This window comes from Tetrahymena thermophila, assembly GCF_000189635.1.
Source record: "Tetrahymena thermophila SB210 genomic scaffold scf_8254460, whole genome shotgun sequence".
NCBI classification, from domain to species: Eukaryota; Ciliophora; class Oligohymenophorea; order Hymenostomatida; family Tetrahymenidae; genus Tetrahymena; species Tetrahymena thermophila.
In genome coordinates this window covers 553,248-568,584 of record NW_002476237.1, presented here as the reverse complement: position 1 = coordinate 568,584, position 15,337 = coordinate 553,248, and the positions used below count along the sequence as shown (strand labels likewise).

The 15,337-nt window shown below is 23.9% G+C and overlaps 2 protein-coding genes across 2 annotated transcripts; both read right to left on the bottom strand. All coding sequences in view use genetic code 6, as the record gives it.

Moving 5' to 3' along the window:
* Positions 1 to 411: 411 nt before the first annotated feature.
* Positions 412 to 5,596, bottom strand: TTHERM_00348080 (hypothetical protein; the record flags this gene model as incomplete). The annotated part of the gene is made up of 32 exons (XM_001022963.2): positions 5,493 to 5,596; positions 5,182 to 5,440; positions 4,431 to 4,943; positions 3,980 to 4,376; positions 3,844 to 3,924; positions 3,727 to 3,789; positions 3,588 to 3,671; positions 3,454 to 3,537; positions 3,334 to 3,399; positions 3,197 to 3,280; positions 3,071 to 3,148; positions 2,945 to 3,016; positions 2,830 to 2,892; positions 2,697 to 2,774; positions 2,571 to 2,642; positions 2,435 to 2,518; positions 2,296 to 2,379; positions 2,159 to 2,242; positions 2,024 to 2,101; positions 1,882 to 1,965; positions 1,745 to 1,828; positions 1,620 to 1,691; positions 1,477 to 1,566; positions 1,342 to 1,419; positions 1,212 to 1,289; positions 1,085 to 1,156; positions 964 to 1,035; positions 808 to 903; positions 710 to 754; positions 616 to 660; positions 518 to 556; positions 412 to 461 (listed from the first exon to the last, which is right to left on the bottom strand). The coding sequence occupies exons 1-32, from the start codon at positions 5,591 to 5,593 to the stop codon at positions 412 to 414; spliced, it is 3,330 nt and encodes a 1,109-aa protein (XP_001022963.2). The 5' UTR covers positions 5,594 to 5,596.
* Positions 5,597 to 6,488: 892 nt separating this feature from the next.
* TTHERM_00348090 (tetratricopeptide repeat protein) lies at positions 6,489 to 13,684 on the bottom strand (the record flags this gene model as incomplete). Its single annotated transcript, XM_001022964.2, has 12 exons — positions 6,489 to 6,587; positions 6,643 to 7,001; positions 7,062 to 7,621; positions 7,673 to 7,763; positions 7,816 to 8,095; positions 8,150 to 8,548; positions 8,606 to 12,238; positions 12,291 to 12,713; positions 12,922 to 13,116; positions 13,257 to 13,427; positions 13,527 to 13,615; positions 13,666 to 13,684. 12 exons carry the CDS (start codon positions 13,682 to 13,684, stop codon positions 6,489 to 6,491), a joined length of 6,318 nt encoding a protein of 2,105 aa, XP_001022964.2.
* Between the last annotated feature and the right edge of the window lie 1,653 nt (positions 13,685 to 15,337).

Sequence of the window (15,337 nt, the reverse complement as noted above, 5' to 3'; positions counted from 1 at the left end):
TTAAACTCTATTAATACTTGTAAAATTATAAATTAAGTAAATAAATAAATTAATTCATTTCAATTTTGAAAAAAAGTAAAACTTAAATCTAAAATTAATTAAAAATTTAAATAATGAATGAAATGATTTCTAACACTTTTCTTAGCTTATTTATATTTACTGTAGATTGTTATCATATTGCAGAATATAAGTAACAAGTAAAAATTTTTAAATTATAAAAAGATTAATTAATGATGTATTTTTAATATATTTATTTTTGTTTTTGATATAAATTTCAAATTGAATACTAATTTTTCAAATATAAATACAAATATTTATTTTCATAAAAAGGTATCTAAATTTTAAACTCTAAAAACATTTTTACAAAATATTTTATTTTTTAAATTTGTTATAAAATTAAGTTTATTAGAATCACTAAACAATTACTTTGTTCATTCCTTGAACCAATTCTAGAATATCAGCTTAAATTTATATTAAATATTTTTAAGTTTTAAAATTATGAAAAATAATTATTTACTTTTTTTGTTTTAAAAATCTTCCTATTCTTCTTGATTATCTGATTTGTTTAATAAATAAATACTTTAATATTTAAATAAAAAATAAAAAAATTATTACTTTGTTTTGCAATACACAAAAGCTTTGCAAGATTCTATTATGAGCCTATTTAGATTAAAATAAAATTAGAAGATATTTAAAAATTGTTTTTTACTATTCAAAGCTTTGTCATCTATAGCAAAACAATTTCCACACAATTCTAATTTTTGAATAAAATTTTAATATTATTTTTGCTAAAAATTTTAATTTTACAGATCATTTTTTATTATTGTTAGATCTTCAATTTATTAGAATGAATTTGATTCTTTTATTTTTTTCCTGGCTAGCTTAAGCAATCAAAGCACCATTCTAAATAATATTTTTTAATGTTTAAAATATTATATTTTTAAGTAAAAAAAAATAAATTACTCTAGTCCTTCTTTTCAAAAGTTTGTTTAGCAAAACAATCACCATCACAACCAACACAAGAACTTTTATTTTCTATTGAAATATCATTTTATAACAAATTTATTAATATCAATAAAAATACTATTATTTTGAGTTGATCCAGTACCATTAGCATTACAATTACCATCACAACCATCGCATGAGTTCTTGCTTTCTAATAAAAGATTATAAAGTAAATTATCAAAAATAAACATTTTTCTATATTTTACTTTTATTTTAAGTTGTTCCAGTTCCAGTTGTATTAGCATTGCAATTACCATCACAGCCATCGCATGAGTTCTTTAACTCTAATAAAAATTAAATAATATAGATTTTATATTATGTTTATATGAGTAATACACTTATTTTAGGTAGTTCCAGTACCAGTTCCATTAGCATTACAAGTACCATCACAACCATCACATGAGTTCTTTAATTCTAATTAGAAGTTAAGTGATAAAAATAAATAATATTTCGAGCTAATCTAATTAATACTTTTGTTTTAAGTTTATTCAGAACCATTACCAGTTCCATTTCCATTAGCATTGCAATTACCATCACATCCATTACAAGAGTTCTTTTGCTCTAATTATAGATTAAATAATAAATATGATATTTAACGTTAATTGAAGTAATACACTTGTTTGAGGTTGTTCCTGTTCCATTAGTATTACAAGTTCCATCACATCCGTTGCATGAATTCTTTAGCTCTATTTAAAATGAAATAATAAGACATTAAATTTCTTTTGAATTTAAATGATACTATTATTTTAAGTTGTTCCAGTTTCAGTTCCTGTTCCATTAGCATTGCAAGTACCATCACATCCACTGCATGAATTCTTTAACTCTAATTAAAGATTAAATATTAAGAAATTTATTTTTTTGAATGTGTAATCATACAATTATTTTAAGTTGTTCCAGGGCCAATTCCTATTCCGTTAGCATTGCAAGTACCATCACAACCATTGCATGAGTTTTTCAACTCTTATTAAATGTTAAAAAAAAAGATAAAATATTCCCTATTTAAATAAATAGTAATTACTCTTGTTTTATGTTGTTCCAGTGCCAGTTCCTTTAGCATTACAACTACCATCACAACCATCACATGAGTTTTTTAAATCTTATGAATTGTTAAATTATTATCAATTATAATATTTCATATTAGTTTAATTAATACTTTTGTTTTGAGTTTATCCAGTACCAGTTCCAGTTCCATTGGCGTTGCAAGTACCATCACATCCATTGCATGAGTTCTTTAACTCTATTTACAAATTAAATAATAAATATAATATTTAATATTAATTGAAGTAATACAATTGTTTGAAGTTGTTCCAGTACCAGTTCCTGTTCCATTAGCGTTACAAGTACCATCACATCCATTGCAGGAGTTCTTTAACTCTAATTAAGGTTTTAATATTAATAAAATTAATTTTTTTTGAATGTGTAATCATACAATTATTTTATGTTATTCCAGTACCAGTTCCTGTTCCGTTAGCATTGCAGCTACCATCACATCCATTACATGATTTCTTTAACTCTAATTAAACATAAATAAATGATACATTATTTAAATTTTTTATAAATAATACCCTTATTTTATGTTGTTCCAGTTCCATTAGCATTACAAGTACCATCACACCCATTGCAGGAGTTCTTAAGCTCTAATTAAAAATCAAATATTAAGACATTTAATTTTATTTGAATTTAAGTAATACAGTTATTTTATGTTGCTCCAGTACCAGTTCCATTAGCGTTACAAGTTCCGTTACATCCATTGCATGAATTTTTTATTTCTAGTTAAAGATTAAATATTAAGATATTTAATTTTTTTTTGAATTTAAAAGATACAATTTTATGTAGTTCCATTAGCATTGCAGCTACCATCACATCCATTACATGAGTTCTTTAACTCTAATTAAACATAAATAAATGATACAGGATTTAAATTTTTTATAAATAATACTCATATTTTATGTTGTTCCAGTTCCATTAGCATTACAGGTACCATCACATCCGTTGCAGGAGTTCTTAAGCTCTAATTAAAAATGAAATAATAAGACATTTAATTTTATTTGAATTTAAGTAATACAATTATTTTATGTTGCTCCAGTACCAGTTCCATTAGCGTTACAAGTTCCATCACATCCATTACAAGAATTCTTCAACTCTAGTAAAGGAATATTTAGATATTATACTTTATACTAATAAATAATACTGTTATTTTAGGTTGTTCCAGTACCAGTTCCTGTTCCGTTAGCATTGCAAGTTCCATCACAGCCATTACATGAGTTGTTTAACTCTTTTTAAAGATTATAAATAAGATATCCTAATGAATATTTTTCTAAATGATACTTTTATTTTATGATGTTCCATTAGCGTTACAAGTACCATCGCATCCATTGCATGAATTCTTTAGCTCTAATTAAAAATGAAAGAATAAGACATTAAATATCTTTTGAATTTAAGTAATACAATTATTTTATGTTGTTCCAGTACCAGTTCCAGTTCCATTAGCATTGCAGGAACCATCACAGCCATCACATGAGTTCTTTAGCTCTAATATGAAATTATGTAGATGTTATATTTTATACTAATATAAATATTACTGTTATTTTAGGTTGTTCCAGTACCAGTTCCTGTTCTATTAGCATTACAAGTGCCATCACAACCATCACAAGAATTTTATGTATCTTGTAAATTAAAAAAAATTATTAGATTTAAATTAATAATTAATTAATAAATTACTTTTAGTTTAGGTAATTCTTGCTAAACAGTCACTAGTACAATCAGTGCATTAAATATTTTAATCTTAATAGTAATTTGAAATAAATAATTAAAGTAATAAATATTTTTTAAAATTACTATCTAAGTTAACTGAATTAGGTTATGTTGAAATTGAATCATCTAAATCTTAGCCTTCTTATACCTTAACATTAAGGGAATCTAAAAGAATTGTAAAATTAAAAAATTAAGTAGTCCTTTGTTACAAGTATTTTACTTTATGATTCAGCCTAAGATTTCTTGTTTAAGGAATATAGATCTATCCAAAAGAAATTTTGTTGATCATCTCTGAATTCTCCTTTTAATTGCCAGTATTCTTCATTGACTGGACCAAATAATTTTTCATAGAGTTCCATAGTTTAATTAAATTCCTCCTTCATTATTTCCTATTCATTTTCTCTTAAATTAGTAGCTGGAACATGATTTATAAATCCTCCAGTTAACACTTTGCAAGAATAGGAATAAATTTTTGCAAAATTGATATGAGTATGCCATACTTCATCTACAAAGGCAGAAGGAACTTAAGAGAATGTGTTATTGACTAAAAATATCATGAAGAATTTTTTATATTCCATAATAAGATATTGAGTGCTTTCAGGAGTTAAAAGATATTCCTTATTAAAGTATAAAATATTAACAATAGTAAATAAATAAATTAAAGACTTTACATTTTAAATATGGGAAACCATTTCTTATGGGAAAACTAAGTTGTTCATTTTTTGATATACTTCCTTGGTACGTTAATCTTAAGAATCTTAATTAACGAGTTCAAATTTGGTTTCCTTAAATTAATGAAGATTTTTTCTTAATTCAGGAATAATTTTGTTCTTAATATCAGAAATAGACATTTCAGAAAAGTTTATAGCTCCATTCAAGTTATTGACTGTGTTTTCGATGGCTTTGAAAGTGGTCAAATTAACATGGAAAGAGAGTAAATGCTATTTAACCATATCATCAAAATTGCTTGGCCAAATTTCTTAATTCAAATCTTCTTTGAATTCTTATTTTAACGATTCCAAAGTTTTCTCATAAGTTGATCTGAATTTATTAATTTAATTTTCAGTCTATGACCAGAAGCAAATTTTCTCAGGATTGAAGCTAATAAAATTAAATCCTAAATCTCTGCACAAAGATGGATATTCAATAGTGAAGAGTTAATGCATTCTCCAAATTCTGCTTATCTTAATAACAAAAAAAATTAATATTTATAATTTGATACAATTTTTGTAGCACAAAGATTAGCAATTTATCGAGTTTTTTCTAAATTACTCATAAGAAATAGTAATTGAAAAAAAAAATACGTATTTGTTAAGTAAAACTATATATTTAGTAATCAAAAAACAAATGATAATTAAGAATATCTCTTAATATGTGCGTATGATATTTTTTTGACAAAAATTATTTAAGAAAAAATCTTACTATAGCTGATGGGAATAAAAGCATTTAATCTTGAAGAAGTTCATTAAGTCTGAACTCTTTACCCAAGCAGTACAAGAATTTATGATATTCCTTCAGCTAAAATTGAGCTTCTTCAGCTGAGCACAAATTTCTTTCACATATTTTTTCAATTACAATACTATTATCAGTAGTGTTGTCAAGCCAAAGGAAATTCAAAATATTTTCTTTGGACTGAGGTTAGCATATAGAATTAGATGTTCTCTTAGATGTTTACATTGCTCTTAAATAAGGAAATAAAATATATTTACATAAAAATAAGCAAAAATAATTACGTTTTTTGTAAAATATTGGATAATATTCGTATTTTATTTGTTTTCTTTTGTTCTTCCACTTTATTTATATAAAATATTTAATTAGCTTATTGAAGAACCATAAATTCAAGTAAAAAAGATTAATTTATACTAATCTTACAACAAATAATAAAAGAAATAGGAAAAGTAATAAGTCATATTCAATTAATTATTCGCAATAAAAATATCATGTGGGAATGATTTTGATAATAAAAAAATTCTTTTACATTTTTATTAGATGAATACATAATCGCATGTATGGATGTATTAATCTTAATCTCATCAAAGCAATCAATTTTCATAAAAAAAGTATTAAATTAAATCTACTTTTTTTTTTAAATTTTGATAAATACCAAAAGCTTAACAAATTTTAAGTAATATATCAATATCATTTGTTATAATATTTTATAAATATCCTTTCAGAATCGGAAGCAAATTGTGGTATTTAATTATAAAACAAAGCATCAAATTAAAATTTTTAATTATATTTGAAAAGTTTAATTTACTTTTTCATATTACTTCAAATAAAAAAATACTTTTCACTCATAACTCATAGAATATTTCTGGATTTTTCGAAAAATTCTTTTTTAAAATTTATGTATTTTTGGATTTAGTTTTAAAAAATCATATTATGATTATGATTGTAATGATCTGAATAGTTAAAAAATATATAAGCCTTACTCTAATTAAATTTTAATTAATATATCTTGATTATCCATACAATTAAATTGATTAAATATTGACCATAAAAAAAGAATCAAAAGATTACAATAAAGAAATTGCTTTTATGATAATTTCGTAGTAATTGAATATTAGAATGTATTTTATTATCATAAACACATTTACTTTACAAAATATATTTCAAATAAGTGATTTATTTATTAATTAATAGTTTTATTTTTATAATAAATAGTTTAATTTTTGTATATAGTTTTAATAAATGAATTCTTGAGAAAATCAGTTCAGAGAGAGTTATTTTCATAGCTCTTATTCTCTTTAGCTTTCATTCAAAAGCTCATTTATTTCTCTTTTTAATTAGTTTGCTTCTTCATTTTCAGGTTGCTTAGAGATTACAAACTGTTTTTTAATAAATAGAAATTTTTAATATTTTATTTTAAAGTAAAATGCTTACATTAACATAATGTAAAGCAGCATCGTTATTTCCTTCAGAGTGGTTAAGTTAAGCAAGACGGTAGTTTGTATCTATATTATCAGAACTTAATTTATATGATTACTCAAAATGTCTCCTTGCTTCATTGAATTAATTTCTTCCAAAATAAACTCCACCTATGTAATTATGCCACTCTATATTGTTAGGCTCTAATTGTATGGCTTTTTCGAAATAGTCAGAAGCCTTTTCATGATCCTCAAGGACATAGTATGTGTTAGCAAGATTGTACATAGCAGCTGAATTTTAAGGATCATATTGAATCGCCTTTTCAAAGCAAATTAATGCCTCTTTAAAGTTTTCTTAAATGCAGTAAGCATTACCTTTATAAATTATTAGAATATATTTCAATTCAATAAAAATGGCTGAATATTTTTAAATACCTAAATTATATAAGCAATCAGGTTTATCTTGTTTTAAATTGAGAGCATTTTTGTAATGATTGATTGCTTCATTGATTTCTCCTTTCATATAGTAACAGTTAGCCAAATTATATTCAATTTCGTCGTTTTAATCTATTCCAGAAATTTCTTCGTAATTTTGTATGGCAGCATCAAAGTTTTCCATTAGATAATAACAATTAGCTAATCCAAGCTTAGATTCCATATCAAATGGATCACATTCTAAAGCTCTTAGATAGTATTTGCAAGCATTTGAAGGATTATTATTTTCATAATAAATTAAGCCTATTGCCTTGTATGCTCCAGTAAATCTTTCATTAATTCTAATTGTTTCTTTAAACTCTTCTGTAGCTCCTTTATAGTCCTTTTTCTCTAATAAAGCTAAACCAAGTTAATAATGTGCTTTTGCAAATTTAGGCTACACTTCTATTATCTTTTTATAGCATGATATAGCTCCATCAATATCATTAAGCTTTGTCTGATATATTTTACCCAACCTCAAATTGGCAATTACGTTATTCTTGTCTAGCTTCAAAGCATGTCTATTAAATAAAATTCAATTTCAATTTATCAAAATAAATTAATAATTTTACCTAAAATATTTTTTGGCTTTATCATATTTATTTTATAAACTCAAAGTTGTGGCATACTCAATAAGGGCTCCAACATGCTCACTATTTTTAGCTGAAAAAAATATAAAAATAAATAAAAAACCAAAATTCAAAAAAAGTTTTACATAAAACACTCTTAAATTATTTCTCAGCATTTTTAATTTCTTTGTTTTGCAAATAGAGCATTCCCAAGAAGAAAATGGAATTTAAATTAGGATTTGGATTTGGTAGATCAATTGCAAGCTATGAAAATTAAATAGCTTTTTGTAAATCACCTTTCCTTTCATAAGCTTTTCCCAATCCAATTAGGCAGTCATAATTTTTATCATCTAAATTAAGAGCATTAGTAAGATAGCTTATAGCTTCATCTGCTCCTTCATTGTCTTCTTCATTCATTAAATATGCCTAATTATTGTATTCAATATATCATTTTTTTATTAAACTAGTAAATATGCTTACTTCTCCTAACTTAATGTTGATTTCAACATTGTTTGGCTCTAATGAATGTGCTTTTTATAGGTTGTCTATTCCTTGTTTGAGAGTATTTTGTATATCAGTCTTTGTTGCACTATCAATTTATTTATTTTTTTCAAGGGCTTCTTAATGCTTAATATTAGAGAGTTTAACCTACATCCATCCCAACTTTAAATATGGGAGATAATTCTTTGTATTCACTTTAATTGCTTCAGAATACTTCTTTTATGCTTAATCATAAACTTTTAATTTTTAATGGCAACGTGCAATCTTTAGCAAGCAAGTTTGCTTGTCTTAAGTCACAGTTAATAAATTTTTATAATGAACAAGAGCTTGCTCATAGTTTTTCTGCATTTCGAAGATTTCTCCTAGCGTTATATTAATCTATTAAGATTATAATTTATTAAATTGAGAATACAAATTAAAATTATTTTTTATTACCTTTTCTATTTTAAAATCTGGATTGAGCTCTTAAACTTTGAGAAGATTTGACTTTGTTCCTTCAATATCGACATCAGGTTCTTTTAGCATGCAAATATATGCTAGTCTGTAGTAAGCTAAGTAGCTTTTAGGATTTTCTTATATCATTTGATGGCATTTCTCTTCAGTCCACTGATCAAAATCTGATGGCAAAAGATTTTCTTTAGCTCCTTTCTTTTTCTTTTTAGGAGTCAAGCTATCATTTATTGATTTCTTCTTAACTAACTGATCTCCTTGCTTTTCACCATTTACAACAAAGAATTCTTAATTTTTAGATTGATCTTTAGGATTTATAGTTTCGTCTCCATCTTTCACTTCATGAACCTCGTTTTTTTCATCATATTCTTTATTATTTTCAATTTCTTCAAGAGTCATTTTGTTATTTCCTTTAGATTTTTCTTCTTTAGAAATAAATGATTCTTTTAACTTTTATATGTTCATAATTTCTTTCTAAGACTTTTCTGAAAAGTTAGAGCGATTTAAGTCTGAGTGTGAATTTCTTCTTGGAGTTTTATCATTTATGGATTTGCTATAATTTGCATCAATACTCATGTGATTTCTAAGAATTTACTTCCTCTTTTTTTCTATATTTTTATTGATTTCATTCTTCTCAAGAGTTGCATCATTTTCTGTTTCATTTTCGATAGGTGGAGGGGGTGGTGAAGTTTTGCTTTACTCAACTTATTCAATTTTAATTTCTTATGATTACTAATTATCTAACTCTACATTTGTGAGAATAGGCTAGGCATTTGCAGCAGCAGCAGCAATTTGCTTGTTGCTAGAATCTGCTTTAGAAGATCTTCTCTCTTAAATATTTTTATCACTCGATTATTACTTGATACTCTTTTCTGACGATTATTAATTTTATAATTCCTATTGGTTTTCTTTACTGTTTTTTTATGATAAAGATTTTTGATGGTTTTTATCAATATTTTGTCCACTTTCATTTACTTCAATTATAGCAGCAGTATTATTTGATTTATTTGAAGAAGCTTCTGCATGAGCACCTTATTAACTATTACTGATAACCTTTTATTATTTATTATTTTCAAGGTTTTATTAATTTTTGTTAGAATCCTTTTGATTAGCCACAATTTATTTAGAGGGAGATTTTTCCTCTTCACTGTTTACTTCGTTTATTTAATTTTTATTTAATAAGGTTAACTAGTTCTTATTTTTTTGATTTTCTTAAGATTCTGATTTTACACTAGCTTCTTAAACTTTAGCAGTTTGATTTACTTCAGCACTACTTTAACTTTCTTTTTATTAAACATTTTGAGCAGAAATTGATTTATTTTGAGTATTTTAATTATTTGATTCAATCTACTTTTTATTGTCATTTTCTGAATTTTTTATATTTTATTTATTTAAGCTATGTTCTCCTTTATTTTTCTCATTTTAATCTAACTCGATACCAACAATTTAATTATTTTTATCAGAAGATTACTCATTTTTAAGCTATTTATTTTTATCATTTTAAGTTTCTTAATTTTTTTTCATTTCTTCATCCTAAATTTTTTTATTTTAAACTTCTAAGAGTTTTTATTGTTCATCCTATTGTTACTTCTTTTTTAATTCCTCTTCTTCTTGCTTCTTTTTTTTGTCATCCATTTCTTATTACTTCTTTTTTTCCTCAGCCTCTAATTATTTTTTTCTCTCTTCAGCTTCATGTTATTTTTGCTTTTCCTATGCCTCTTATAACTTCTTATTTTCTTCAGCCTGTTGTTTCAATTTCAATTCTTCAGCTTCTTATATTTTTTTCTTTTCTTCTGCCTCTTATTATTTTTTCTTCTCCTCAGCCTCTTATTATCTTTTTTTATCTTCAGCTTCTTATTATTTTCTTTTCTCTTCTGCTTCTTATTGTTTTCTTTTCTCCTCAGCCTCTTATTATTTTTTTCTCTCTTCTGCTTCTTATAACTTTTTTTTATCTTCGGCTTCTTGTTATTTTCTTTTCTCTTCTATTTCTTATTATCGTTTTTTATCTTCAGACTCTTGCAGTTTTTTCTTTTCATCTAACTCCTGTTGCTTTTTGAGTTGTTGCTCTTCTAATTACTTTCTCTTTTCTTCTGCTTCTTAATATTTTATTTTAAGCTCCTCAAGTTCTTTATTTTTTTGATCTTGGATTTCTTATTTCTTTTTTAAATCATCTAATTCTTATCTGTACTTCTGGAGTTCATCTTATTTTTTTCTCAGCTCTTCAGTTTCAATTTTTTTTCTTAGAAGCTCTTCATCTAATTTTTTCTTTTAATCTTCAATTTCTTTTTAGCTTTTTAGATCTTCAGCTTATTTTTTTAACTATTCTTCTTTACTTTTTTATTACTCTTTCTCTTACTTTTTAATTTTTTTATCAGATTCTTCAAGTTTTCTCTTTTTCTCCTCTTCTTCCTATATTTACTAAAGTTATCTAAGTTTATCTTGTTCTAACTAAGCCTTTTATTATTCTAACTAGAGAGCCAATTTTTGTTTTTCAATTTCTAGCTTTTGTTACTATTCCTACTCAATTTTTTCTCTGATTTCCTTTTCTAGTTTCAGTTTTCTTTCTTACTCTTCTAACAATAATTTCTATTTTAGTGCTTCTTACTCTTTTTTTTTTTACTCTTCATCTTATTTTTTTTTTTCTTCTTCCATTTTTACCCTATTTTTTAGCTCGTTCAATTCTTATGCTTGCATTTTCAACAGCTACTCTATAGCTTAAATTCTACTCTCATCTTATACTACTTTAGCATTATTACTACTATCTTTATTTCCTAAGAGAAAAGCTCCTTTCGATTTTTCAATATCAGAATTCCCAATTTATATACCAGATCCTTATTTTTTTAATTTAGAGGAATTTTATCTTTCTAAAATCTATTTATTCATAATGTCTTATTATTGTTATTGCTTTAGTAGCGAATTTTAATCGTTTTAGTTTTATCCTCCTAATTCTTTACTATTATTAAGTGAGTTAGCTCTTAACCTGCTATTTTTTAAATCGCTATTGCTACCCTAGCGTGATATTTAAACAATTTTTTATCCATTCTCATCTCTTATTATTTTTGAGTTGGTCATACCACTTTAATCTTCTCTTGTTTTTGACCTAGAAGATCTCCCTGATCCTTCTTGCTGATTATTTGAATCTTAATAGTTTCCACTGTTTTTCCTTGAATTATTACTATTTTTAATAACTACAGGAACTTTAAAGATTTTTTGTGATTTTTCTCCTTCTTTTTATCCTACCGTTTTAGGAGATGCAAATCCATCGTTATTTTCCCTAGTTCCACTTTTTGGTTAAGCTTATTAATTTCTATCTAAACTTATTCCAGCCTATTTTTTATTTGTGCCTTTAACATCTTAAGTGTTTTTATTATTTTTGTATTAATAACTCTTCACATCACTAACATTTGGCATGGTTTGCATTTTACCGTCTCCATTTAAACCAACAGCTTATTAATTAGTTTTGTAAGTTCTTATATTATAAGTTTCTTCATCAGCAGATCTTTCTCCATCTAAATTTACAGCAAATTAATTTGAATTCTAAAGTTTATCTTTTAGTTCGACAATTTTATCTTAAAACTCTTTCTTATTTGTAAGTACTGATTCAAATTTTTCCAATATCTATTTAAAAAATATTTTTAATTAACTTAAACAAAAGTAAACAACTACTTACTTAATTGTAAATAACAATAGCTTTTTCAAATTTCTTTAGTCTTTCATATATCAGAGCAATATCGATGTAAGCCAACAAAAGGAGAGGTTCCGATGGGCTTAGTTTCATTTCTGTGAAATGCTTAAATACTTCTAAAGCTTAATATAACTTATTTTATTTGTATAAGAAAATTCCATGATTATAAATTGTTGCAGGGTTAGGATTAGGTTACCTCAACATTTTTGAGAAATTCTCCTATGCCTTTTTCTCCTACTTTTTTTCAGCTAAAATGATATTTAGATTATTAGTTGCTTTTTCATCAAAAGGAGCATTTTTAAGATACTACTCTAGCAAAGTCTTTGCCTACACACTCCTTTAACTCCTTGTCAATAAATTAGAATAATTTATGATAGCGCCTGAAAAGTAAGGATTTATTTTAAGAGCCTGTTAATTTTTTATAAATTATTTAGAATAAGTTATGTGATAAAAATATATAATTGCTAAGATTCAGCTGAAAGCTCGTAAAATTAAACAATCGTAATTTCTTTTATTTATTCTTTTTATCTTTTGTAAAAATTGTTTGGATTTAGTAACATTTCCAGTTATTTACCAAGTGATAATAAATAAATTTCAATCAGTTACAATATATTACTTTTTCATAATAATTCATTGCCATGTCATTTTGGTGAGTTCTTTCATAAGAAATCGCTAAGTTAAAATATATGCGACAGTCATTTGATCTTTGTTAGTCAAGCATTTCATAATACTAAATTGCCTTATCATATTGTTCTATTTCAAAGTAAAAAGTTGCTAAATTAAAAAGTGTCAAGTGGTTTGTGTCATCAATCTGTTACATAATATGTCAAATAAGATTATACAAATAATTTAAAACGGCATATTCTATTTCTAAAAAAAGCTAAGCAATTGTGAAAACATCAAATAGTTTTCTATGATAAAAATATAATAAGTATAAGTGTAAATTATTACAATAAGAGCACGCTATAACAGGCTTATACATTCTTAAATTTAATCTTCATTACTATTAAAATCCTATTCTTCTTATCTCTACAAATAAATCTATTTTATTGAGTATGCTAATAAGTTAAGAGCTTCAACATTTTTCTTATCGTGCTATATCAAATCTTCTAATACCTTGATCTAATTCACAAAAAAAATTAATGCTCAAATGAATATTTTATCATTTATCGATTTATTGCTAAATGATTATGAATAAAGCAAATAAACAAATTCATTTACAGCTTTTGCAAATTTTTTATTCAAAACTAATTCTTTTGCTTCCTTAAACAGTTTTCCTGTTTTATCAGACTGCAAACTATGAGAGATACCTTTTTTTTAACTATTGATATTGAAAATGCTCTAGTTTAAAAATAATTACTTTCTGGGGCTGCTGCCATTTTAAACTCAATAAACTTCTATAACTTTACTTTTCAAATAATATAATAAATAATTAAATTGATTAATTAATGTATAATTTATTAAAATAGATAAATATTGTTTTGTGGTTATAGCTAACTATATTTCTTTTTAAGTCAATAAATATTAATAATTTTATAGATTGGTTGATATTTATCCATTAAAATTAGATAGTTATTTGCCTTAATATTCTTACTTTTATAAACACTAAATAATCTTCCTAAAATAATATTACACATATTTTATTCACTCTCAAATAAATCACTTTTATTAGTTAAAAAAGTTCATTTATTGAGTTTACAATGAGTTTGAAATGATTTTTTATTTCTAAATATTGTTATTTTTTACTTTTAATTTTAATTTTAACTCAAATATTTTAAAACAAAATAGTTTCAACTTACAAAATACTTTTATTAAAAAAATTTAAACTTTAATTACAGACATGTTTATAATAAGTTGCTAAATCAAATATTTTTATTTACAAAAGCAATTTGAATAAAAAAATAAAATAATCTTTTAGAATTACATTACATTCATTTCAAATGAGTTTCTAAAATGAATATTTTTTACAAAAAAAAGATTAAACTTCAGGGTTAACTAAAAATTAATTACTTAGAGTTCATTAAGAATATGAGAATCAGAAATATTTAATAATTAATTTATTTAAGATAAATTTGAGTAAGTAGATAAAAAAATATTATTTTAAAAGATTAAATTTAATAAAAATGATTTTAATAAAATATAATAATTTTTAGAGTAAAATTTTTATTAATTAATCAAATAATCTCATTTTTCATTAAAGCTTAACCTTAATAATAAAAAATAGAGGTCATTCTTTTTATTTTTTGCTTTGAAAATATAATCAACACCCTATATTGAAGGAAAATAAATGAATAAATAATAATTAAATTATTTTATTTACTGTAAAAAAATTTTCCTTATTTTATAAAAAGTATGCCAAAAATACAAATTCAAAAATTAATAAATTATTGTTTACCTTTAAATTTTAGAATAATTTTAATATAATTGATAACTATAAATAGGCGGGAGCATTTTTTTGAAAATTATTTAATAAAAAATTGTATATTACATAAAAAAAATGATTTTAATCTTCAATTAGATAGGAAGTAAAGCATCAGTGTTTAAAAGGTGAATTAATTAAATAATAATTTAATTAATTTTCTTTACTAGAATGTTTTTATTCAAAAAAAAATATTCTCTTTATTTTTGGATTATTGAATTACTGCTTGCTTGCTTATTTTTGCTTGTAAAAATTAGTTAGTGATTTTTTATTTAACTAATTTTTTAGTTAAGAATGGCTTAATAAAAAATATTCATAAATTTAGTAATCTAAATGATAGATTTATAATTCTTAAGATAAAATTATTTAAAATAAATAAATCCTTGTTTATCTCTATCCATTATAATCTGGTAAATATAGCTAATTCTAGTTAGCTGTATTTTCATTAGTTTTTTTCTCATATAAATATCAAAAAAATTTATTTGTTGTCTGCAAAATTTTTATTTTAAGAAACATTAATTTGTTCGAGTGATAATATTAACTAATTTTTATTATTTATCTAGCAAGGTATTTATTTTATTTTTTTTTGATACGATTGACTATGAAATTATAC